The 27,015-nt window shown below is 45.4% G+C and overlaps 1 protein-coding gene across 1 annotated transcript in view; it reads right to left on the reverse strand.

The window, feature by feature from the left end:
• RIMKLA (ribosomal modification protein rimK like family member A) overlaps positions 1-24,002 on the reverse strand; it is an 84,862-nt gene extending 60,860 nt beyond the window's left edge. The window contains exon 1 of the mRNA XM_040428754.1: positions 23,840-24,002. Coding sequence (XP_040284688.1) covers positions 23,840-24,002 — 163 coding nt within the window. The remainder of the gene's footprint in view (positions 1-23,839) is intronic.
• Between the last annotated feature and the right edge of the window lie 3,013 nt (positions 24,003-27,015).

A 27,015-nucleotide genomic window follows, 5' to 3' on the forward strand; every position in this document is an offset into this window, starting at 1 on the left:
ACAAGCCCCTCCTTCAAATGAAATTGACAACATGTGCTAAAAAGCATGGTTGATTAAAACAAAAGAACACACTCAAGTCATGGATCAAAAATTCAATAATGTAATATCAGGTCATGTTTCTGATTGAGTCCACTTGGTGTAGTGGACCCCATTTTAAAGATCCAAAAGGACTCACGATTTAAAAGCTTCTTCTTGTAATTACCACCCCTAGGTGGTGGAGTAACTCTTTCCAGGCCTTGCACTGTTAACCACCTCAGCTCCCCTAATGACCAGACCACTTTTTACAATTCTGCACTACACTAATTTCACGGTTTATTGCTCGGTCATACAACTTACCACCCAAATAAATTTTACCTCCTTTTCTTCTCACTAATAGAGCTTTCATTTGGTGGTATTTCATTGCTGCTGACATTTTTACTTTTTTTGTTATTAATCGAAATTGACTGAATTATTTTTTTTTTAAATGACATTTTTCACTTTCAGTTGTAATTTTTTTTTTTTAAAAACTACATTTCTATATAAATTTTTCTCTAAATTTATTGTTCTACATATCTTTGATAAAAAAAAATGCAATAAGTGTATATTTATTGGTTTGCGCAAAAGTTATAGCGTTTACAAACTATGGTACAAAAATGTGAATTTCCGCATTTTGAAGCAGCTCTGACTTTCTGAGCACCTGTCATGTTTCCTGAGGTTCTACAATGCCCAGACAGTAAAAACACCCCACAAATGACCCCATTTCGGAAAGTAGACACCCTAAGGTATTCGATGATGGGCATAGTGAGTTCATAGAAGTTTTTATTTTTTGTCACAAGTTAGCGGAAAATAACTTGTGACAAAAAATAAAAACTTCCATGAACTCACTATGCCCATCACGAAATACCTTGGGGTGTCTTCTTTCCAAAATGGGGTCACTTGTGGGGTATTTATACTGCCCTGGCATTTTAGGGGACCTAAAGAGTGAGAAGAAGTCTGGAATCCAAATGCCTAAAAAATGCCCTGTGAAATCCTAAAGGTGCTCTTTAGAATTTGGGCCCCTTTGGGCACCTAGGCTGCAAAAAAGTGTCACACATGTGGTATCGCCGTACTCAGAAGAAGTAGGGAAATGTGTTTTGGGGTGTATTTTTACATATTTTTACATATACCCATGCTGGGTGAGAGGAATATCTCTGTAAATTGACAACTTTGTATAATAAAATTTAAAAAGTTGTTATTTACAGAGATATTTCTCTCACCCAGCATGGGTATATGTAAAAATACACCCCAAAACACATTGCCCTACTTCTCCTGAGTACGGCGATACCACATGTGTGACACTTTTTTGCAGCCTAGGGGCCCAAATTCCAATGAGAATCTTTAGGCTTTCACAGGGCATTTTTTACGTATTTGGATTCCAAACTACTTCTCACGCTTTAGGGCCCCTAAAATGCCAGGGCAGTATAAATACCCCACAAGTGGCCCCATTTTGGAAAGAAGACACCCCAAGGTATTCCGTGAGGGGCATGGCGAGTTCCTAGAATATTTTTTTTTTTGGCACAAGTTAGCGGAAAATGATTTATTTTTTATTTATTTTTTTATTTATTAAGTCTCATATTCCACTAACTTGTGACAAAAAATAAAATTTTACATGAACTCGCCATGCCCCTCACGAAATACCTTGAGGTGTCTTCTTTCCAAAATGGGGTCACATGTGGGGTATTTATACTGCCCTGGCATTTTAGGGGCCCTAAAGCGTGAGAAGAAGTCTGGAATATAAATGTCTAAAAATTTTTACACATTTGGATTCCGTGAGGGGTATGGTGAGTTCATGTGAGATTTTATTTTTTGTCACAAGTTAGTGGAATATGAGACTTTGTAAGAAAAAACAAAAAAACAATAAAAAAACTTCACGCTAACTTGTGACACGAAAAATCTTCTATGAACTCGCCATGCCCCTCAAAAGTGATCTTTTTATAGCGCCGCAGCGATTTTACGGTGTTTTTGCAGTGATCAGAAAAAAATAATTCTGTCACTGCGGTGGGGCGGACTGAACGCAAGTGTGCGCACAAGATCAGGCCTGATCGGGCGAACACTGCGTTTTTTGTAGAGCCTATAGAACATGTCCTATTCTTGTCCGCAATTGCAGACAAGAAAAGGCATTTTCTATATAGTTCTGGCAATGTGCGGATCCGCAAAATGCGGAAAGCACATTGCCGTGTCCGTGTTTTTCGGATCCGCGGTGTCCGTGTTTTGCGGATCCGTGGATCCGCAAAACACATACGGGCGTCTGAATGGACCCTTACAGGGGGGTGATCAATGACAGGGGGGTGATCAATGACAGGGGGGTGATCAGGGAGTCTATATGGGGTGATCACCCCCCTGTCATTGATCACCCCCCTGTAAGGCTCCATTCAGACGTCCGAATGTGTTTTGCGGATCCGTGGATCCGCAAAACACATACGGACGTCTGAATGGAGCCTTACAGGGGAGTGATCAATGACAGGGGGGTGATCAGGGAGTCTATATGGGGTGATCACCCCCCTGTAAGGCTCCATTCAGACGTCTGTATGTGTTTTGCGGATCCGCAAAACACATACGGACGTCTGAATGTAGCCTTACAGGGGGGTGATCAATGACTGGGGGGTGATCAGGGAGTCTATATGGGGTGATCACCCCCCTGTCATTGATCACCCCCCTGTAAGGCTCCATTCAGACGTCCGTATGTGTTTTGCGGATCCGATCCGTGGATCCGCGGATCCGCAAAACACATACGGACGTCTGAATGTAGCCTTACAGGGGGGTGATCAATGACAGGGAGGTGATCAGGGAGTCTAGTATGGGGTGATCAGGGGTTAATAAGGGGTTAATAAGTGACCAGGGGGGGGGGGGGAGTGTAGTGGTGTTTGGTGCTACTTTACAGAGCTGCCTGTGTCCTCTGGTGGTCGATCCAAGCAAAAGGGACCACCAGAGGACCAGGTAGCAGGTATATTAGACGCTGTTAACAAAACAGCGTCTAATATACCTTTCAGGGGTAAAAAAAAATCGGATCTACAGCCTGCCAGCGAATGATCGCCGCTGGCAGGCTGTAGATCAGCTCGTTTACCTGCAGTTCCTGTGAACGCGCGTTCACAGGAAATCTCGCGTCTCGCGAGATGACGCGCCGGCGCGTCTAGGAGGAATGAATCGACCGCCTCCAGAAAGCAATCCTGCATTAGGCGGTCCGGAGGCGGTTAAACCCTCTGTGTTGCCACCATGCACCACTGAAAAATGCAGGCTGACTGCAGACGCATTTCTGGCATGTGAATGAGGAATGTCAGAGATGTGCCTGCACAGTCTAACCTTACGGCCATTGGTGGTGCAACCAATATACTGGAGGGAACAGAGAGTACATGAAATACAATACACCACATGAGTGCTGTTACAGTTGATGTATTGTTTGATGGAAAAACTTTGATTCATGGCATAGGAAAAAACTTCCTTGCCAGGTCGCATATAAGAGCAACACGTACAGATTTTATGCCCACATTTGTAGCTTCCGAGAAACCGCAAACCACACTGGAGAAGCTCGTGCCCCCTCAGAATACAGAGAGGGGCAGAGTCTGTTGCCCAGTGTGGGCGCTCTACGGGCTGAGCACAAGATGCCACCCTTCAAGACACTGCGCCATTGGTCATCTGTTGACAGTACAGGTAAGTGTTTTCTTACTATATTACAGATCTGCGAGTATTGTGCACTATAAGTAGTGACAAAAACAGGCGGGAATGCCGTGACTGATCTGAGTTCTCAGAGCGACGTGTGCGCTTGTGGTGGGTAAATAATATTGATTGTCTGGGTCTGGACAGGGCTTCCTTCTGGGCGCATGCTAAACTGTGCTGGGAGTATTGTCTCATGGAAAGGCGGAGGGCAGCAGATCGCATCTCCATGCGGCATGTTGCATCCTGAGTGCAGTTTCGTCTGATGCGAATAAACTCACCCTTAGGCCTCCTGCACACGACCGTTGTTTTCCCCTGTTTACTGGCCGTTTTTTGCGTTCCGTATACGGAACCATTCATTTCAATGGTTCTGCAAAAAAAACGGAATGTACTCCATATGCATTCCGTTTTTGTATTTCTGTTTTTCCTTTCCGTTTAAAGATAGAACATGTCCTATTATTGCCCGCAAATCATGTTCCGTGGCTCCATTCAAGTCAATGGGTCCGCAAAAAAACGGAACACATACGGAAATGCATCCGTTCAGTTTTTTGCGGAACCATCTATTCAAAATGTTATGCCCAGCCCAATTTTATCTATGTAATTACTGTATACTGTATATGCCATACGGAAAAACAGAACAGAAACGGAAACACAAAAAAAAAAAAACGGAACAACGGATCCGTGAAAAATGGACCGCAAAACACTGAAAAAGCCATACGGTCGTGTGCAGGAGGCCTTAGGGATATTTTTGGCAACATGGGGAGGATGAAAGATGCCGCATAGAGAGTTGTATTACCCGCGGTTTCTTTGCGAAAGTGCGGGTGTTAATTGAACCAGTGCACTCGTCGCCCTCCAGAGACAAGTTCAAAAAAGAAATATAAGTAGCATGAGAGTGCACAGTAAATTTGAAATTGCACACATTGCAATTCAAAAACTCCTCAAAGAGTGGTATGGTCGCCACATCGCCCGACCATATGAACAGCAGGTCGTCGATGTAACGACCATACCACTCCAGCGAGGATGCCCAGGGATTGGTGAGGGAGAATAAAAATGCATGTTCCCACCAGGCCATGTACACATTGGCCAGGGAGGGGGAGAATTTGGCTCCCATGGAAACTCCCGACAATTGCAGGAAAAACCTGTCATTGAACATGAAAAAGTTGTGTTCTAATAGGAAAAGAACCACATCGCACACGTAGCCCTGGAAGGGGGTTGAAAAATCTGAATATACAGCAAGAAACCAGAGTAATGCCTGTACGGCCAAGTCATGTGGAATGACGGTGTAGAGGGAAGTCACGTCTGCAGTGATCCATGCAAAACGTGGCTCCCACTTCAGGCTATGAAAAGCCTGTAGAACACTACAGACCTACTGTCTTGTAGGAAACCAGGTATTTCCTGCACCAGTGGCTGCAGCAGAGAGTCAACCCAGGCTGAGAGGTGTTCCGAGAACGAGCCAGTGCCCGACACAATAGGACGCATGGAAGGAGGAAAACCTCCCTTGTGTATCTTGGGAAGGGAGTGGAAAATGGGGATCACTGGAAATTGAACAAAAATAAAATCGCTTTGACGTTGATCCAAATAACCATTTTCCAATCCCTTCTCCAAGAGGCATTGTATCCTATTTTTTGGGGGCAAAGTGTGTAAAAAAAATGGCAAATTGCGTGTTTTTTTTTTTTTTTTTCTGTTACGGCATTCACAGCATAGGAGATATTTTTTTAAATATTTTAATAGTTTGGACTTTTTTGGACTTGGCGATACCTAATATCGTATATACTCGAGTATAAGACGAGTTTTTTGGCACATATTTTTGTGCTCAAAAAGCCTCCTCGTCTTATACTCGAGTCTAGGTCTTAGCTCCGGTAATAGCAGGCAGTGCGGGGGGCGGCGCTCACTCACTGACGTCACGCGCCTGCGCCGCCTAGGGGGAGCAGGCGCGTGACGTCAGTGAGTGAGCGCCGCTCCCCGCACTGCCTGTATTACCGAAGCAAAGACAAAGTAAGATATCCAAAGTTAAAGGTTACTGATTAGTTTAAATATACTGCTGTGAGCGTCGGGGAGGGGGATCTGTGGTTGACACTGTAGGGGGATCTGTGGATGGCACTGTAGGGGGATCTGTGGATGGCACTGTAGGGGGATCTGTGGATGGCACTGTAGGGGGATCTGTGGATGGCACTGTAGGGGGATCTGTGGATGGCACTGTAGGGGGATCTGTGGATGGCACTGTTGGGGGATCTGTGGATGGCACTGTAGGGGGATCTGTGGATGGCACTGTAGGGGGATCTGTGGATGGCACTGTAGGGGGATCTGTGGATGGCAGTGCCATCCACAGATCCCCCTACAGTGCCATCCACAGATACCCCCTCCCCTAAACAGTGCCATCATGGCACTGTTTAGGGGAGGGGGGATCTGTGGATGGCACTGTTTAGGGGGGATCTGTGGATGGCACTGTTTAGGGGGGAGATCTGTGGATGGCACTGTTTAGGGGGGAGATCTGTGGATGGCTCCCTGTATTTAATGCAGAGTGTGTGTGTGTATATAATGCACACACTCTGCATTAAATACAGGGAGTCACCCTCTTGCAGATGTGTGTATATCATGTAGAGTGTGTGCATTATATACACATACACTCTGCATTATAGCTGCATTTCCCACCCTAGTCTTATACTCGAGTCAATAATTTTTCCCATTTTTTGGGGGTAAAATTAGGGGCTCGGCTTATACTCGGGTCGGCTTATACTCGAGTATATACGGTATGTTTATTTTTTTCATGTTTATATATTTTATATGCAAAATTGGGAAAGGGGATGATTTAAACTTTTTATATTTTTGTGTGTTTTTTTAACTATTTATTTAATAACTATTAGCCCCTTGTTCTATTCACCCTAATAGATCTATTAGGCCACTGAACACTGTAAACTCCTTTAAAGGGAAAAGGAGGTGAAAGGCAGAACTTATCACATTAACTCAATCATTCTAAAAGTCCACAACCTGAATGGGAAGAAAGGCAAACAATGCATAATAATAAAACAGAGTTTAAAGTAATAATTCTGGTAGAGGGTGACAGTGACATCCCGTACAAGTATATCTAGGGGGATGGTCAAACTAGCAGTATCTGCCTTAGGCCTCATGCACGCGGCCGTTCCGTGCATTGGGGACCGCAATTTGCGTTTCCCAATGCACAGGCAACATCCGTGCGGCGGCCAGGACAGATCCAGACCCATTCAACTTGAACATGTTCTATTTTTTTTGCTGTGTAGTGCTTTCGTGGGGTTCATTCATTGCCTCCATTCCATGAATGGGTTCTTGCCTCCGTTCCGTGAATGGGTCCGCATCTGTGATGCGGGGAGCACACGGCCGGTGCCCGCATATTGCAGACCCGCTGTTTGCCGGGAAACGGCCGTGTGCATGAGGCCTTATGCTGTGATCCAAAGTGTCCTCTGGGCATTCCCTTACTGTGAAATGTCCTGGGATTTTTGGCTGAACAGTCACCTGCCCTTCCCTGCTTCTCGGCTTTAGCATCTGGGACTTCACAGTAGGGGAACACACACTTGACACAAGGCGCATTAAAACTTTTCTCAGAGATACAATTAGTTAAACCATGCACCTAGCATACCACCATGTAGGGCAGATGTCCGAACAGTTTCCAGGGTGGATAAAAATCAGATTTTTTTTATTTAAATCTGATTTTTTTAATATAAAATGCTTTTTGAGGAAAATATATTACCATCCAATGGTTATTCCATCATGAAATAAAGATTCGTTTTTTTAATTATGTAGAATAAGGCTGTATATGTGTAATTTTTTTGGTAAATAAATTCCATTAATCCATTCACAATGTCATGCTCTTCCAGAGGTTTATGTAAGATTATTGGGCAGTTTCTCTGCCTACAAGATATTATCACAGATGCTTGGTTTACTTTTGCAGTTCTCAAAACTGAATTTGACTCAGCAGAGATCACATGCCTCTTCTCACAGCAAAAATGTTATAACATGAACAGAGTTGAGAAAAAGACCTTAATCCAAACTTCTACAAGCTATGAATGCAGAATCAACCTAATCAAACTAATATGAAAAGTTGTTATTCTAAAAATCTTCATCTACTTGCATATTATAAGTTATACCAGCAAGAATTAGTCTTTATGTAGAAAACTATGATTTAAATCAAGCCTTACTGACTAGTGATTTAAATCGTGATTTAAATCAGTTTGATTTAAATCAAATCCACCCTGCCGAAAACATAACCATACCTTTCTTGGTGAATATACAATACTGTAATCCTAAAGAATGCTTCTGTGTATTTAAATTCAAATAAGGATTTCGGTGCACTGTGGGTGGGGCACCTCAGTTTGATGCACTTGGTTTCCCCTGTGTCATTACTAACGGCTCTGAAATTTCAGGAACCGTGAATCAAACAAGTGAGGGGTGCAATGGGCGGTGTTTCTTTTGGAGCAGTGGTGCACCAAAAGGAGAAGCCCCGCCTACAGTGCACTGAAAACCTTATTTACATAAAAATAAAAGAGCACTTCTTTGCATTAGAGGACCAGCTTTTTTACAATAAAGGTATGTTTCAGGGCATCTATCTTATGGTGTTATGCTTTCTTTGATACCTATTTTGGAGATGACAGATGACAAATTGCAGTCCGCAATGCACGGGCACCGACCCTGGGGCAGCCACATGCACGTCCGTTCCGCAAAAAGATAGAACAAGTTCTATGTTTTTGCACAACAGAGACACGGAACAGAACCGCACGGAAGCACTCCGTTGTGCTTCCCTGGGGTTCCGTTCCGTGCTTCCGTTCCGCATCTCCACTGATTTTCGGCCGTATGTGGGCCGCAATACTGCCACGGGAGCTCTACGGCCGTGTTAATAAGCCCTTAGAGTGGTCAAAACTTCAGACTCCCTTAACCCTTTCCAGATCTCCGCCAAACATGTACGATGGAAGCTTGGTGTTTAAAAATGGTGCCTGCTCCTGAGCGTAAGGGGGGCCATAGCCTCTGGGTTTCTGCTGTTTTGAAAAGAAGACACGTGGGGCTAATGTCTGCGATCAGTAATAATGCCACAGATATTTAACCTCCCAGATGCCGTGATCAACTATGACCACATCATCTGAGGCAGCTATCCCCAGAAGCGTTGCTCTCCCGGGGCCAGAACAGTTTTTCCACATGGCAATCAGGGGAGCTGTTTGTTCCCTGCAGTAGTTTTGGTGTCCCTGAAGGACCCGAGGCCACTACAGCAGTAGCTCTTTATTGAGGCCTGCAGGTGGCAGGGCTCCATAGGAACATGGCACAACTCCTATAGGCTGTAATGTTTAGTCATTGCAGTTCATAGGACAAGCGATCTAATAATCTCATGTTGTAGTTCCCTAAGGGGACTTAATAAAAGTGTAAAAAAAGTTTTCAAAAATATAAAAAATATATAAAAATTCAACTCTTCACTGTAAAATTCCACTCTTTCACCGTAATGAAAATTAAAAAGAGCAAAAAAATAAAGATTGCGGTCATCGCTGTGTCCCAAAATGCCTGTACTAATAAAATATAAATGTATTTATCACATACGACGAACGCTGTAACAAAAAAAATCAAAATGTCTGATTCGCTACTTTTCGTCACTTCACCTCCTCCCAAAAAGACTGAACTGAAAGTGATCAAAACGTCACACATACTCCAAAATGGTATCAATAAAAATTCACATATACAACAAGATTTGGTGCAGCTCACCGCTCTTGTCACTTGCACACTTTGCAGACAGTACCTGTAATTGTAAACCGCTGCAGAGCTTGACTATTCCCAAAGATGTATACAGCACTTATTCCTTAAAGGCTATGTACACCTTCAGAGGCAATATTTGTTTATGATTGCATTTTACTTATTTTTGGCTAAGAATCATATTTGTGATTGTTCTTTATCAAAAATATTGAGCCGTTCTGTCACAAAGGGTTAACTGTTTTTATAAGTGTGTGACTGGTATTTTCCCTTTGTGTCCTCTAATAAACCTTATCTCTAAACTACTAAGAGGTCATAAACACTTATTAAAGCCACATTCCTATCAGTAAGATAAGACCTGAGCTTTAATGAGTGTTTATGTCAGAGAGCAGAGAGAAGGAGCCCATCACCTCCCTAGATGACAAAAAAGACAAAAAACCCACAGGCTGCAGCTAGAGCATCTCAGCTCTGTACAGAAAAAAAAAAAAGACTCCATATTTTTAATAAAGACCAATTGACAAAATGATTTTTAGCTAAAAATAAGTATAATGCAATAATAATAATAATAATAATAATAATAATAATAATAATAATAAAAAGATTTAAAAAAATTGCCCCCAAATGTGTACACAGCCTTTAATATCTTGAAGTCAGGGAGTAAAAAATGAAAAAAATACTGAAAATCTAAAGGTCCTGAAGAGGTTAAAGAGGTTCTTTCACCTCTCCTGAAATGACTGTTTTAATAACTTCATGCATTCCCCACGTAATAACAATTCGGGAACATCTATTCTTATGGCTCTATGATGTGCCATTACTTTATTATTTCAGCTAGAAGTGATGAATGAATTGCTAGCAGTCTGCAGTAAGGGTACAGAGGGGAGGTAACCAGTTGGGGGTGTCCCTGCACAGTCTGAAAATGGCAGCACTGACTGGAAAGCGAGTCTGTGCAGGTACACCCCCCCAAACTGGTTACCTCCCCTCTGTACCCTTACTGCAGACTGCTAGCAATTCATTCATAACTTCTAGTAGAAATAATAAAGGAATGGCACAACATAGAGCCATTAGAACAGATGCCCCAGAACTGTTATTACATGGGGAATGCATGAAGCTATGAAAACAGGCCTGTCAGGAGCGGTGAAAGGTCCTCTTTAAAAATACAATTTGCATTATGCAAAGGGGTTATTTTGTTTATAGCACTTCCACATATTGCTGGTTGCCAATAGCAAAGCTAGTCACAGGGGGTCTCGCTGCTGGGACCCCCTACATTTAGGTAGCCGGAGTATAAAAATACTCATTATAGACATAATAATGCATCCAGTGAAATCAATAGAAAGCTGGAGCTCCTCCGGAGTCACGATTCACAAGGCTAATAGACAAGTGCGTGTGTGAGTACAATATATCAATCACTCTGCACAGTTCAGATGTGCCGAGAGAGACATCACTAGTGGCAAGGAGAACCTGGGAGAATATCGCTGACAGGAGGGTTTCCTACAAGGATGCACATAAGGAGGCTGAGATAGGGATCAGTACTTCAGCCTCCATTGTGTAATTTGAGGGACACATGAATCAGGGCTGAGCGATTAATCTACTTCATTTGATTCATTTGCCCTTTTAGTGTCTAATGATTTTTTATTTATTTTTTAAATCATCATATCTTTAAACCTGGCGTGGCCGGCAGGGACTGAAGGGAACCCGCCACAGGCTGCACTGATACAGCACTCCGGATCACCGGACTGATCGGACTCTAAGGCCTCTTTCAGACGGCCGTTTGCGGATCTGTTTTTTTGCGGATTAGATGCTGACCCATTCACTTCAATGGGGCCCTTTTCTTCCGTTCTACGGCTACACACAACAAATAAAACATGTCCTATACTTGTCAGTGAAAATCAGGACGTGGCCCCATTGTAGTCTATTGGTCAGCAAAAAGGCGGAATGCAATACGTTTTTTTCGCAGACCTGCTGAACTGTCCGTAAAAAAAAAAAACGGATCCGCATTTCTGCGGACAGCATACAGCCATCTGAATGAGCCCTATTACCTCATTCACACGTCAGTGATTTCCATCAGTGATTCTGAGCCAAAACCAGGTGCGGCTCTAAACACAGAACAGGTGCAGATCTTTCTCTGATACCTGATCTCTGTGGAGGCTCCACTCCTGGTTTTGGCTCAAAATCACTGATGGAAATCACTGACCGAAGGCTAGGTCTACACAACGACATTTTGTGGCACCAATGCCGCACGACAATTTTAAGAATGATAGTCTATTAGTCTATGGTGTCGCACTGCGACATGCTGCGACTGCGACAGTTGCAAAAAATCCATCCGAAATGGATTTTTGTGCGACTTTCGCAGTCGCAGCGTGTCGCAGTGCGACACCATAGACTATCATTATAAAAATTGTCGCGTAACATTGGTGCGACAAAATTTTGCGCGACAAATGTTGCAGTGTAGTTGTGCCCTATCTGTTGCGTGACTTATTGTTGCGCGACACATGTCGTCGTGTCGACCTAGCCTAAGGGCTCATGCACACGACAGTATTTTGCGTTCAGTATACTGGCCGTTTTTTTTTGTTCAGTATGCGGTACATCTACTGAAGCATTTATTTCAATGGTTCAGCAAAAAAAACTGAAGTGTCTCCGTGTGTATTCCGTTTCAGTATTTCCGTATTTCCGTACCGTGAAAAGATAGAACATGTCCTATTCTTGTCCGCAAATCACGGTGCTTGGGTCCATTCAAGTCAATGGGTCCGCAAAAAAAAGGAACACATACGGAAATGCATCCTTATGTCTTCCGTATCTGTTCCGTTTTTGCGGAACAATCTATTGAAAATGTTATGCCCAGCCCAATTTTTTTTTCTATGTAATTACTGTATACTGTATATGGCATACGAAAAAACGGAAAGGAAACGGAAACAAAAAACTGAACAACGGATCAGTAAAAAACGGACCGCAAAACACTGAAAAAGCCATACGGTCGTGTGCATGAGCCATTACTCTGATGCTGGCCACTTAATTCCCTAAATGCCAGTGACCGCGGCATCTAAGCAGTTGCACAAAGGCTCCCTGTCACGATCCGTCCCCCAGGGGCAGCTTTTTTCTCCACATCACATTACTGTACAGCGCACGGTGTAATAGCTAAACCTCCCAGAATGCAAATCACCAGGGCTGGCACTATGCAGTGGGAGATTTCAGCTCCAAAGTCTGCAGAATTGTGAGTGCAGCACAGTACGTAAATCAAGACCAGTACAAGAGAGGTAACGTGATGTGTGCCACCAAAGAGATACAAGTGTAATACAATCAGGAAGATATAAGTACAATCCAGGACGGCTGGTCCTGCAGCTTTAGAGCATTGCCGAAGAATAATGCACAATAAAAACATCTGACATTGGAGATCTGTATTTGTGCATTGCTAAACAAGTACCGTATGTCCATGGTTTCCACAAGGTGCTACCCCGATCTCAGCGAATAAATGAATGGAAGGGAATATTCACATGGTGCAGTTCAATTGCATTTGCACAAAAAGGCTGCAAAACTGAAGCATTTACAGAAAAATGCTATTTGACTGCACTGAGGAATTATACCTTTGTATTGTATGAAGTGTAACTTGAGGCTCCTAAGGCTACTTTCACACTTCGGCAGAGGATTCCGCCAGGCAGTTCCCTCCGGCAATCTGGACGCAAACGGATGCATTTGTGAGACGGATCCGGATGCGCATCCGTCTCACAAATGCATTGCAATACCGGATCCGTCTTTCCGATTGTCATCCGGAAAAACTGATCTGGTATTTATTTTTTTTCACAGATTTAATGGTCTGCGCATGCGCGGACGGAAAGAACGGATCCGTTTTGCCGTAACACTTGGCATTAATGCATTTCAATGGAAATTAATGCCGGAACAGGCATTCCGGCAAGTGTTCAGGATTTTTGGCCGGAGAGAAAACTGCAGCATGCTGCAGTATTTTCTCCGGCTAAAAAACGTAAGAGGGACTGAACTGAAGACATCCTGATGCATCCTGAACGGATTGCTCTCCATTCAGAATGCATGAGGATAAGGCCTCTTTCACACGGGCGTTGCGGAAAATGTGCGGGTGCGTTGCGGGAACACCCGCGATTTTTCCACGCGAGTGCAAAACATTGTAATGCGTTTTGCACTCGCGTGAGAAAAATCGCGCATGTTTGGTACCCAAACCCGAACTAAGGGAAAATAATAATGATCGGGTCTCCATCCTGATCGTCTCCTAGCAACCGTGCGTGAAAATCGCACCGCATCCGCATTTGCTTGCGGATGCTTGCGATTTTCACGCAACCCCATTCATTTCTATGGGGCCTGCGTTACGTGAAAAACGCACAAAGAGGAGCATGCTGCGATTTTCACGCAACGCACAAGTGATGCGTGAAAATCACCGCTCATGTGAACAGCCCCATAGAAATGAATGGGTCGGTATTCAGTGCGGGTGCAATGCGTTCACCTCCCGCATCGCATCCGCGCGGAATACTCGCTCGTGTGAAAGGGGCCTAAAACTCATCATTTTTTTCCGGTATTGAGCCCCTAGGACGGAACTCAATACCGGAAAACAAAAACGCTAGTGTGAAAGTACCCAGGGCCTCATTGCAGAATCTTTACTACAACCCCTACCATTTGCCTTTATAATACTGGAGTCATTTTATGTGACGTAGGGAACTCTGGCTGCTCTAAGGTACCAGGTCACGGGTCGACCGCTACCTCTGCATCACATACAGCTGAATATGTACTGGACATGTTTGTTAGGGCTCATGCACAAGACCATTGTGGTCTTCAAATTGCGGATCCGCAAAACACATATACCGGCCATGTGCATTCCGCCTTTTGAGGAAAGGAACGGCTGGCCCCTAATAGAACAGCTCTATCATTGTCTATAATGCGGGCAATAATAGGACATGTTCTATTTTTTTGTGAAACGGCCATGCAGCTGACCTTTTACTGATGACCTATCCTGAGGAGTAAAAAAAAATAATCTTGGAAAACCCCTTTAACTTAGGTCTAGAGTAGACAAAGGAATATTTTTGCTGCTTTTCTTCACCCTATAAACAGAAAAACACAGGACACATAAGTCCAGCCATATACCCCAAATTGTCAGAATTACTTTCTGGGATTTCCAGAGGTGGTATTGGTTACCTGACTGTCAATTGCACTTAAAGTTGTTGTCCACTTTCTGGCTACTGCTGACCAATGTGTCTGTAAGAAGTCTATACTAATACAGTCTTTGTTAAAATAATGTGCCATTTTCTATATTTTAAAAGGTATGCCTCATTGTTTGTCAAGTCTTTTGTGCTGTCTGCAGAGAGGTTCTGTCCATAAAATGGCTGCTGATGGAGGGTCATGTGACAAGACATCACTCAGCCTCCTCCATTCACATACACTGCACGGTGCAGACGCAGTGTAACTGAATGGAGGAGGCTGAGTGATGTGTCATGGAGGTGATTTGCCTGGTCACATGATCCTCCATCAGCAGCCATTTTATGGACAACATAAAAGACTTGGCAAATAAGGGGACATACCTAGTGAAATATGGAAACTGGCACAGAATTTCGACAAAGGCTATATTAGTAAGTGCCATATAGTCATCTTACAAACCCATTGGTCAACATAACCAGAAAGTGACCAACCCCTTTAAAGGGGTTCTCCAAGAGTAAAAAATGTCCCCTCATGTGCCGGCCACCCCACATGGAATATAGTTACCCCGGTCCTGGCGGCGCTCCTGGTGCCCGCACCGCCGCTGCTGCTTCTCACTGAACACTGATGAAAACATCCGGTGTTGGGGGGGGAATAGCCAATGGCAGGCGGGGACGAGCCTCTGTAGCTTCACCGGTGATGCTAGGGAGGCTCGTCCTCGTCTGCCATTGGCTGCTCCCCCCCCCCGACACCGGATGTTTTCACCCGTGTGCAGGGCGAAGCAGCAGCGGCGGTGTGGGATCAGGAGCGGGACTGGGGTAAGTATATTCCATGTGGGGTGCCCAGCACATGAGGGGACATTTTATACTCTTGGAGAACCCCTTTAATTCTTTGGCCTTTCTCTGCAGTTGGCTGGACAATCCAGACTCCACAAGTTCTGCCCTTTAGTGGCCCTGGTGCCTTGCACTTCACTGTGGCCAATACTGCGCAGCAGCCACTGGCAGCTCAGAGAGGCTGTGCGCCCTTCTTCACGTGCCTTCTGCTCACCACTACCTCTGACCATACCACCACTCCTCCTAGGCGGGTCAAGCTGTCCCCTGCCCTATCACTCTCCATGGGCCGTCCAAACCCCTCCCAGACTGTACTCATACTGACTGCTCCCACTGTTACAAAAAATGTTTTCCCCCCTAATACAGCGTTACACCTGCCTAACCCTACACGAGCTCCTCAGTCTTGGAGGGGACTATCAGGAAAGGCATTTATCATTTTATGCAGAACTGTAGAAGGGCGCTGAATTTACCATATTTTTAAAATCTCCTACATGAAGTGCCCTCATAGATTTGTCATCCTTGAATTAGTTTCTCAGAAACTGAAATCTAACATTTTGGCTGCAAATGGTCTTGAAATAATCCATGGAAATCTCTATTCAAAAAATGTCTACAAAGAGCAGCGGATGATATTCAGCGCGACGTTTGCTGCTCGGCTCAGTTACTGATTAATTGAACTTGGCCGGTAATAAAAACATACCGTATATAGTTCTGCAAGCACGGCACATCAATAGTGATGACGAATATTAGTTAATGGCTAATTGACACTGTTAATTAAAATATATTCCAGCAATGACTGTTTCTTTTGTGACACAATGTCAGGTTTAGAGTAGGTTCACACTGGGGGTTTTTTGGAGGAGGTTTTTAGGCAGATTTTCCTGTGGGTTTTTCAGCCAAAGCCAGAAGTAGATTTAAAAGGAATCGGAAATATAAAAGAAGGATTTATACTTCTCATTCCTGCTGGATCCACTTCTGGCTTTAGCTGAAAAACCTGAAGGAAAATCTACCTCAAAACCTCCTCCAAAAACCTCAGTGCAAGGCCTCATGCACACGACCGTTGTGTTCATCCGCGTCCATTCCGTAATTTTTCACAGTTTAGCGGAGGTCCCATTCATTTCTATGGAGCTGTGAAAAAAACTGATAGTCCTCTGTTTTTTCTCCGCGTCCGTGATTCCAGTCCATCAAAAAAATATAACCTGTCCTATTCTTTTCAGTGGAAAACGGAGGACGGACCCATTCAAGTCAATGGGTCCGTCAAAAAAAACGGATGCACAACTGGTATGTCATCCGTGTCAGTTTTTTTCTACAAGACCTTGGTGCAATAAAATTACACTTTTCATTAACCTTCCTTTTTTCCTCGTCAGACAAAAAAAAAGGAAGACACAAGGAAACACAACTGAAGCAAAATCGGACACGGACCACTGAAGCCAAATAACTGACCTCATGCACACGACCGTTCCGTTTTTTGCGGTCCACAAACCGCGGATCCGCAAAAAACGGAAGCCGCCCGGGCGGCCCATTGTAGACATGCCTATTCTTGTCCGCAAAATGGACAAGAATAGGACATGCTATATTTTATTTGTGGGGCCTCGGAATGGACCAACGGATGCGGACAGCACACGGAGTGCTGTCCGCATCTTTTGCGGCCCCATTGAAGTGAATGGGTCCGCACCCGAGCCGCAAAAACGGTGGCTCGGATGCGGACCCGAAAAACGGTTGTGTGCATGAGGCCTAGTGCTACATGCACACGACCTTTCCGTTTTTTTGCAGTCCGCAAACCGTGGATCCGCAAAACACGGATGGCATCCGTGTGCATTCCGCAATTTGCGGAATGGCACAGACAGCCTTTAATATAAATGCCTATTCTTGTCCGCAAACAAGAATAGGACATGTTATATATTTTTAGCGGGGCCACAGAACGGAGCAACGAATGCGGACAGCACACGGAGTGCTGTCCGCATCTTTTGCGGCCCCAGTGAATGGGTCCGCATCCGAGCCGCCAAAACTGCAGCTCGGATGTGGACCAAAACAACGGCCGTGTGCAAATTGCGGATCCGCAAAATACAGAAGCCGCCCGTGTGCCTTCCGCAATTTGCGGAACGGAACAGGCGGCCCATTGTAAAAATGCCTATTCTTGTCTGCAAAACGGACAAGAATAGGACATGTTATATTTTTTTTGCGGGGCTACGTAACGGACCAACGGATGCGGACAGCACACGGATTGCTATCCACATCTTTTGCTGCCCCATTGAAGTGAATGAGTCCGCACACGAGCCGCAAAAACTGACCAGAACAACCGTTGTGTGCAGAACGGACGTGCCTGCATTGTGGCCCGCATCCGGTGCAGAACGGAGGCACGGAACCCCACGAAAGCACTACAGAGTGCTGCAGTTCGGTTTCTCTCTGTGCCTCCACACCGCAAAAAAATTGAACATGCAGACGGATTACGGACACATTCAAATTGAATGGGTTGGGATATGTCTGCGGAATCCGCACTGATGTTGCCCATGCATTGGGGACTGCAAATTGAGGTCCCTAATGCACGGAATGGCTAACCAACATATTTTCTTTAGGCCTCCTGCACACGACCGTATGGCTTTTTCAGTGTTTTGCGCTCCGTTTTTCATGGATCCGTTGTTCCGTTTTTTGTTTCCGTTGTGTTTCTGTTCTGTTTTTCCGTTCCGTTTTTCTGTATGGCATATACAGTATACAGTAATTACATAGATAAAATTGGGCTGGGCATAACATTTTCAATAGATGGTTCCGCAAAAAACGGAACGGAAACGGAAGACATACGGATGCATTTCCGTATGTGTTCCGTTTTTTTGCGCACCGATTGACTTGAATGGAGCCACGGAACGTGATAAAGGGGCAATAATAGGACATGTTCTATCTTTAAACGGAACGGAAAAACGGAAATACGGAAATGGAATGCATACGGAGTACATTCCGTTTTTTTTGCGGAACCATTGAAATGAATGGTTCCGTATACGGAACGCAAAAAACGGCCAGTAAACGGGGAAAAAAACGGTCGTGTGCAGGAGGCCTTAAAGAGGACCTTTCACCGAAAAGAACCTCCCAGGCTGTGAGCTCTGCGCTGCAATTTGCCAGCGCTACAGCAGAACAAGGGCAGACTCCGCCTACCATAACTTAATGACCGAAATCTCCGCCTACCATAACTTAATGACCGAAATCTCTGCCTACCATAACTTAGTGACCGAAGATACCGGAGGGCATAGCGGGAGAACGAAGCGGCGCCCAGGGATAATAGTAAGTGCAGTGAGATCCCCGGGCGCCGCTCTACATGTCTGTATACTTAGTTCACAATGTCAGGATTGGTGAAAGGTCCTCTTTAAGTGTCCGTTCCGTTTTTTTTGTGGACCATATGCGGAACTATTCATTTCAATAGGTCCGCAAAAAATTACTGAAGTTACTCCGTGTGCATTCCGTTTCCGTATGTCCGTTCCGCAAAAAAAAGAACATGTCCTATTATTGCGGACCGCAAAATACATACGGTCGTGTGCATGAGCCCTAAACCTACTCTCAGAGAACCCCCTGCCTCCCCTTCCTTTATACATGTGGCTGTGACTGGTTAGCTGGCTGTTGTTAGGGGCGGCGGTGGAGCTGTGATAGAGGAAGGAGAGGTGCATCATGGGTTTGGTTGGACACAGCAACAGGAAGTGCGACATGGGATGTAAAGAAACCAGGGAGTATAGTTTACATGGGGAAAACAGGTTGGCTCAGAAATTGAAGAGAAAAGCATGTGGAAGATGCACCAGTATATGAGGTAAACAACTACATGAGCTTGTTAAAAACCATAATAATCCTGGAAAACCCCTTTAAGTGAGATTCCCTACTCCCTATCAAGTAAAAGTGCCACTGCAGGAACAATTCTTATCTTTTCCAAATTTGTAGCAGGCACATGGTTAAATAGCAAACCATAATGAGAACCTAATGAAGATGCATAGAGAGACTGACTTCCAACCCACACTGTGTCATTTGGAGAGTCACGGTGGCACAGAACGTTCACTGCTGAGGACCGGAACTGAGGATGATACTTCTGGAACATTACTGCTGTTTACCCGATTAAAAATGGGAGAGAAGATCATTTTTTCCTGCAGTGACCAAAAAAAAAAAAAAAAGGGGGTCATTTATCAAACTGGTGTAAAGTACAACTGGTTTAGTTGCCCATAGCAACCAATCACATTCCATCTTTCATTTTTGACAGCTCCTTTGGAAAATGAAAGGTGGAATCTAATTGGTTGCTCTGAGCAACTAAGATAGTTTTACTTTACACCAGTTTGATAAATTAACCCAATAATCTAAAAAGGGGTTTACTGAGCCACAGAAGCAGGGCTTATCGCATGGTTCTCCTCCTGTCCTTCATTGTCCTGATCGTGAGACAGCACTGATTGACTATTTTTTGGTTGTGCTCCTTCTTTGCAAAAAAAAAACCTATAAAACACAGCGGCAAGATGTCACTTGTTGGCCAACATAAAAATGTAAAAATGTCCTACAAATGCTGCGTTTTCTGGGACAAATACTCCAGTTTCATGGCAATTTTTTGGGTCCCTTGCCGTTTTTATCAAATCTCAGCATGCTCTGGGTGTGAAAATGTTTCTGGCATTTTTCAATAGATTTCTCTGTAGGAAAAAAAAAGTCTAAATAATGCAATATAATTTCAGGGCATTCTTTCAAAAAAATGCCCCCTAACAATGAAGTGCCGCCTTTTAGAAACTGAACACAAAAAGTCTGCTATAAGAGAGACATGCCCGCCAATTAATTCTATTCTCAGGGTGACTGAGAAGCGGAGAACAGTGAATTTCATACAATTCAGGAAATCTGCTATGAGCAGGAGAACAACTCCTAACACAACACCCACAACATTATAACAAATACAACGCATGAAAATAGCAGCTTAGGGTATTTCACATTGCAGTCCTCGTAACAGCTAAAATTGCCCCAAAGAATAATAAATTGACGCAAATGCTAATAATGTTAGACACATTTTTCTTCCTTACACCACCTCTAACACTCTAAAATGTACTCGCTGACATCAACTGGCAAGTGTTGTGGGCATGCTCTGTGACAACTGAACACCTAATAGTACAAGAAGAGGGAGGAGGAGTTGTATTCATCACCTGTTGTCAGTGGTGTGATCCTGTGTCACCTGCCCCCAGATTTATAATGTTACCTTTTATTGAAATCCTACCAAGGTACAGTGCTGCTGCCAGTGGGGGAGACGTGGATATGGGGACAATACTGCTTCCAGTATTGCTGGATGGTGCTTTTTGCTGCACTGCTGTTTTTTCGCACAGCTGGGTGGTATTTTATGCTGCACTGTAGTATTCATTTGGTGCTGCTAGGGAGGTATTTTGTGCTGCACTGTGCTGTGTGGTGCTGCTGGGGAGGTACTGTTACCAACTTACCAGCCCGAGCTCCAGCGCCGCGGTCTGGTGCTCGGGCATGGCAGCACTGTGTCAAATGCACTGCTGGGCCACTTCCCCAACCCCCCACCGTGATGCATCGCCTAAACCATGCCCCCTCTCAGGACTGCTGGCAATACAAGTGACCCTTGCCAGTTATAGGTTTTTAACTTGCTGTGCTCTGGTTGCTATCGTGTGTTATTGGATTGCTATTATTTGGGTTTGACTTCGGCTTGACTTGGACCCCTCGCTCTGCTTAGTGATTGATTTGACCCTTGGCTTGGATATTGTGGACCACTCTCTGTCCTGTGATTTGGTACTGTATTGACCTCCTGGCTTTTAATCCATTTCTGTACGACCATTCTCCGTGGATGTTGAGTTCCAGTAGTGTGAACAGGTCCCTGCAGTTTTTTTTTTACCGCGGGTGCTTGCTTTGGTTCCGTGCACTTACCAGTATAGGGATGGTTGACTAGTTGTGGACTCGCCATTTAGGGCTTGCTCTGCAAGTAGGCAGGGTCAGCGGTTTGGGTGCAAGTTAGGGCTCACCGTGTGAGTGCGTCTCCCTGCCTACGGTCGTGACAGGTATTTTGTGCTACACTGTGTTATGTGTGAATAGGATGTTTCTATTTTCTAATTGTATTTTTCTTTTTGTGTTCACGGTGTGGTTTACATGTTTAACCGGTGAGAGAGAAAAAATTGCTGCAACATGCACTGCATGACGTTATTTTTCTCCGGTATTAGAGGGTCCAATATTGTATGTGGGCTGGAGGGGTCTGTGTGCTAGGGCTCCTTTTAAGCCCAGTATGCCTCTGATCCTGCCCATGGATAAGAATGAGAAGAGTGCTCGTCCTGTCCCCAATATACACACCAGGTACGAAAACTGCAATATTTAGGGTATGTTCACACGTCGTCTATTGACAGTGGAAATCTGGTGCGGATTCTGCGCCAAAAAGCTGCCGGTAGCAACACAGAATCCGATTCCAATTGGCTCTGTCTTGGCTATAAACAGCCATATGAATGGCAGCAAGGTCTCCCATTAATAACAATCAGAATCCACGCTAAAGCTCTGTGTGCTTTTATTGTGCCAAAAAAACGATTTGATAGATATGTAAATGAGGCAAGTAAGAAGCCCAAGGAGCTGTTACTAACGTTTCCAGGGCCCAGCCATGCCCACTGTGAAGGAGCCCAGCACCGCCCCGCATCCTCCGAATCTCCTTATTGCTCCCCGACGTCACAAAGCTAGAGCGCCATAATATTGCGATGTGCGAGCTAGCGCATGCGGGGTGTCGGCATAGTGTTCCTTCCCTGTTTTGGCATCAGCCTCAGGGAATGAACTGCGCATGCGCTAACTCGCGAGATTACGGCACTCTAGCTTTGTGACGTCGGGAAGCAAGGAGGAGATTCGGAGGATGCGGGGCGGTGCTGGGCTCCTTCACAGTGGGCATGGCTGGGCTCAGAGTCAGAGAACGCTGGACTCATCTCAAGGACAGGACTCATCTAAGGTTCATTTACATATCTATAAAATCATTTTTTTGGCACAATAAAAGCACACAGAGCTATGGGGACTGGGTATTGCGGATGTGCTAGCGGCCATCTAAGCATCCCATGTCCTCAGCTCTATACACAAAATCCAGGTGACCGGTTCCCTTTAAGGTGCTTTTTTTTTTACATAGCAATTGAAAGAAAAACACACAAAGTAAGAAAATAAAAAGTTGATATAAACAATGCACTTTTTTTGTGAAAGCTCCAGCATGTTCACAGTAAGTAAAATAAATCTGCTACGATGTAATATACTGCACCATATAAATAACATATGTGATGTCTACTACACTACAGAAGTTGTATAAACTAGAACAGCATAGGGAAAGGCTGGTGTGAGCTTGGAGTCAGTGCCTCCCTCCCTTGCACGCCGTCATTGCAGTGCCTGCGGAGAGGGGAAGCCCTGAGTAGCTTTACACCTCCAATGGGAAAAGGGCCAGCTTGAACTAGAGCCCCCTCCTCTGCAGACTCTAGAGCTACCATAGAGGGTGGTATGTAAAGCACCTCCACCCTTACACATGTGGGATGATTCAACAACAGCCTTAGGCCTCATGCACACGACCGTATGTATTTGGCGGTCCTCAAAACATGGTTCTGACAACAACAAAAAAAACGGATGACATTCGGGTGACGTCCGTGTTGCATAGTTTTTTTTGAGAATCCATTGTAACAATGCCTATCCTTATTCGCAAAACAGACAAGAATAGGAAATGTTCAGTTTTTGTTTTTTTTGCAGAACGGACATGCGCACACAGAGTAATTTCCGTTTTTGTCAAGCCCCATTGACGTGAATGGTTCCACATATGGACCTGTAAAAAAAAAAACTGAACGGAAACTGAAAAAAAAACTTTTGTGTGCATGAGCCATTAACCAGAAACAAAAAAACGTAAGGTACACCAATGTATTTTTGTCCAGACTGTCTTCACTTGGGGCAGTCTGTATCTAAATATCCCGGGCAGGGTGGTTCGATGCCCCCCTGATCTATCAGTACTATATAGTTAGTATATTGAATGGAAACAATATGTAACAGGGTTCAATGTGGCAAGGCGGGGGGCTAATGAACAGCTCTTAGGGCACGTTCGTATAGCAATTTTTGGCAGTGGTCGAGTGATGCCTGTTTCTCATTGGGAGACAGCGCTGCCGTTCGGGGCGACGGTTTAAAGCCACGACCGCGCCAAGAAGGAACATGGACGGACGGACGTACATCGCTTCAAGCCGCAGCGGATGCCTGCTTGCGGTTTGGCTCCATTCAATGGAGCGAAGCAGTAAGAGGGTCCGCGGCATTCAAAGTGAATAACCGCCGTGTGTGAATGGGAGTCTTCTGGAATTAAAATGCAATGAGTTTAAGAAGAGGCGATTAAGTTACAGACTGCGTAGGCTGGGTGCACATACCGTCATGATGCATGTGACGATCCCATAGGATACTATAGGAACCGTGCCGGAGGGGGTCAGCTCTGCAGGACGAGGCCATGTGGTCAATGAAGATGCCCCTTCCCAACCCCTATACAGATGAACCTGAGATCTTACCCAGCTTGCCGCCAATGACTGTGAGGGCAATCTGATCCATTAACACCAGAGAGAAGTCCAGCTCCTGTTCCTTGCAGCGCTGCTTCAGGGCTTCCAGGATCTGCATCTGAGGATAGTCCTCCAGGATCTTCCTGTCTGCCAGGAGCCACAGCTGAGAGCACATGGTGAAGGCAGCCAGAACCAGGACAAAGCAAGAACGTGAGCCCAGAAGAGAGCAAGGTCAGCACAAGGCCTGGGTGCAAGCAGCTAGCTGAGAGCAGCCATGCACCACATAGACACCTACAGAGGGGGGCTGTGGAAGCCTCTGCCACACTTCACCATGCAGTGGGCAAACCCCTTGATGCAATCAGTATGGGCGGACCCTGCACAAATCCATGGCAAATCCCATTCCCGTCAGCCTCACATTGCTCTCTCTCTCTTTATTTGTCAGCCTGGTTATTTGCACTTCATGGATCACGTCCTCACAGTAAAGAGCAGCTGGATCCCGGGGCTCCGGATCCGGTTACCGGCGGCTCTCCCGAGGAATCCCAGCGCTGCAAACGAGGGAAAAGGTTACTGCTGCTGCTGATGACAGGATGCTCCGACCTATAAGCGGCCCGGGGAAGGCGCTGGCCAATCAGGTGGCGGGATTTAGTCTTGAGACTGAAGAGCTGACCAATCAGAGCGTTCGGATGCGAGTGCGGGCTGGCAGGGTAGCAGATGTGACCCCTTGTTTGCCGGAAGGTAGTGGAGAAGATGAAGGGGCCGCATTGCGCTGAGCCTCCTAGACTTTCCAGGGTGGTCTGCACTAACTAAAGGGAAGGACAGTGACGTCACAGGGTCCCTGTCCAAGAGACCCCTGTGCCAGAACAGTTTGTGGGCCCCTGTGCTAGGACAGTTTGTGGGCCCCTGTACTAGAACAGCTTGTGGGCCCCTGTGGGAGGACAGTTTGTGGACCCATGTGCCAGGACAGTTTGTGGGCCCCTGTGCTAGGACAGTTTGTGGGCCCCTGTGGGAGGACAGTTTGTGGGCCCCTGTGGGAGGACAGTTTGTGGGCCCCTGTGGGAGGACAGTTTGTGGGCCCCTGTGGGAGGACAGTTTGTGGACCCATGTGCTAGAACAGCTTGTGGGCCCCTGTGGGAGGACAGTTTGTGGGCCCCTGTGCCAGGACAGTTTGTGGGCCCCTGTGCCAGGACAGTTTGTGGGCCCCTTTCTCTCCAGTAGCTAATTTGCCAAGAGCATGGCTAAGGTTATGTGTACAAAATGATGCAAATTGCCTCTACCACCTCTGCTTGCTGTCAGTGAATGGAAATATATGATGTTTGCGCCCAAGTCTGAGCAGTGGCTCAGGGTATTCCATATAGTAGGTGACATATGCTATAGGTGTCTGATAGGCGGAGGGCTCACCTCATCAAGACAATGCAATTCGGCCTTCCACAAAATTAGATTTCCACAAATGAACTTTTTTTTTTTTTAATTGCGTATTAAAGGGTTTAAGCCATTCCTCATGGTTTTCAAGACCTCTGCTTGCTGTCGTCAGTTGGACTCTTCATTGGATAGGCCAGTGGCGTAACTAAAATTTTATGGGACCCAGGGCAAACTATAAATTGGGGCCCCCCACCCCCATTAAACCGGGCACGGCCGGCACATGTTAGTGTGCATGAGCCCATACCGAAATGGAATGCACACGGAGTAACTTAGTTCTTTTTTTTTTTTGCGGACCCATTGAAATGAAAGGTTCCGCATACGGTCCGCAAAAAAAAACAACGGAACGGACATGTTCGTGTGCTTGAGCCCTTAAGCTGCACCACTTTCCCATGAAGCTGCACCCCCTTCCTGACAAGACAGGAAAAGAAACAGTCTTTAACCCCTTAGATGCTGCAGTAGCCAGGGAGGAATGGCAGCAGAGGATGGGAAGAGTAGTGGCTCTAGCTAAAAATGTTTTCACAGTGGCAATCCTCACACCGATGCCCCCTAGGGCCAGGGCAGTGACAGGAGGGTGCATGCTTTCTTCCCACAGGGTACACCCTGGTATTGGGGCTCTTGCCTAATGGTAGTCGGGGTTGCCCTTGGCGTATGGTGCTGGAGTCAGTTACCAGGCCAGGTGTAGAAAATAAACATCTTTCTTTACTTAAGTGCAGAATAGGAGTTGTAGTACATCCAACAACAATAGCTGTATATATAGGATGACCATACATCCTTTTTTTTTTTCCCGGACGTGTCCTAAAAAAAGTGACCAGGAATGTCTGGGATTCTCAAGGGAGCGCACTTACAATTATATTGTGTATGTGTTTTTACTGTCTTTATACAGGAGGCTGGTGAGTGCAGCGCTGCTAGGGCTATTACTCACCGCTCCCGGTGCTGCGCTGTGTTGTGTCCCGACAGCTTTCACTGTGAGGACGTGGTGAGCACAGGCGCACACTGTGAGCTCACGCCGAGCAATGTCAGGTCAGTGCAGAGCTGGAAGAGGAGCACGCCGGATCTCGAGAGTTGCGGTGCCTTCCGTAGCAGGAGAGGTACGTTTTATTTATTTTAGTCTGATTGAGGTCTGATTTATGGGGGTAGGGGGGGGGGTTATTTGTTGGCTGATCTGAGGTCTGATTGATGGAGGGGGGTTGGGTTATATAGGGGCTATGACTTTGGGGGTCTGCTTTAAAGGATAGAAGGAGGAGGGGTTATAGAGGACATGACTTTGGGGTCTGCTCTGAAGTTTTATTTATGAAGGGGGGAGGAGTGTTATTGGGGCCATAACTTTGAAGTCTGATTATTGGAGGCGAGTGCTATATAGAGGCCATAACTCTGGGGTCTGATTTAAAGGGCTTCTGTCACCCCACTAAAGTCATTTTTTTTGGGCTAGTTAAATTACTTATATTGCGATAGATGAAAATATAATGGTCTTACTTACTTTGATCCAGCAGTTTCTTCTAAAAACGAACTTTTATAATATGTAAATTAGGTCTCTACCAGCAAGTAGGGCGGCTACTTGCTGGTAGCAACTGCAGAAAACCGCCCCCTCGTCGTGTTGATTGACAGGGATGTGCTGATGCTGCCCATCTGGAGGGGACAGGGAGAAATGTACCAATCATTGGTAGGTACATTTCTCCCTGTCCCCTCCAGATGGGCAGCATCAGCACATCTCTGTCCCGTCCCCCCCAGTGTCACGGAACCATGAACCAGACGTACAACAAGAGATAAGT

Source organism: Bufo bufo, chromosome 1 (genome assembly GCF_905171765.1).
Source record: "Bufo bufo chromosome 1, aBufBuf1.1, whole genome shotgun sequence".
NCBI lineage: Eukaryota > Metazoa > Chordata > Amphibia > Anura > Bufonidae > Bufo > Bufo bufo.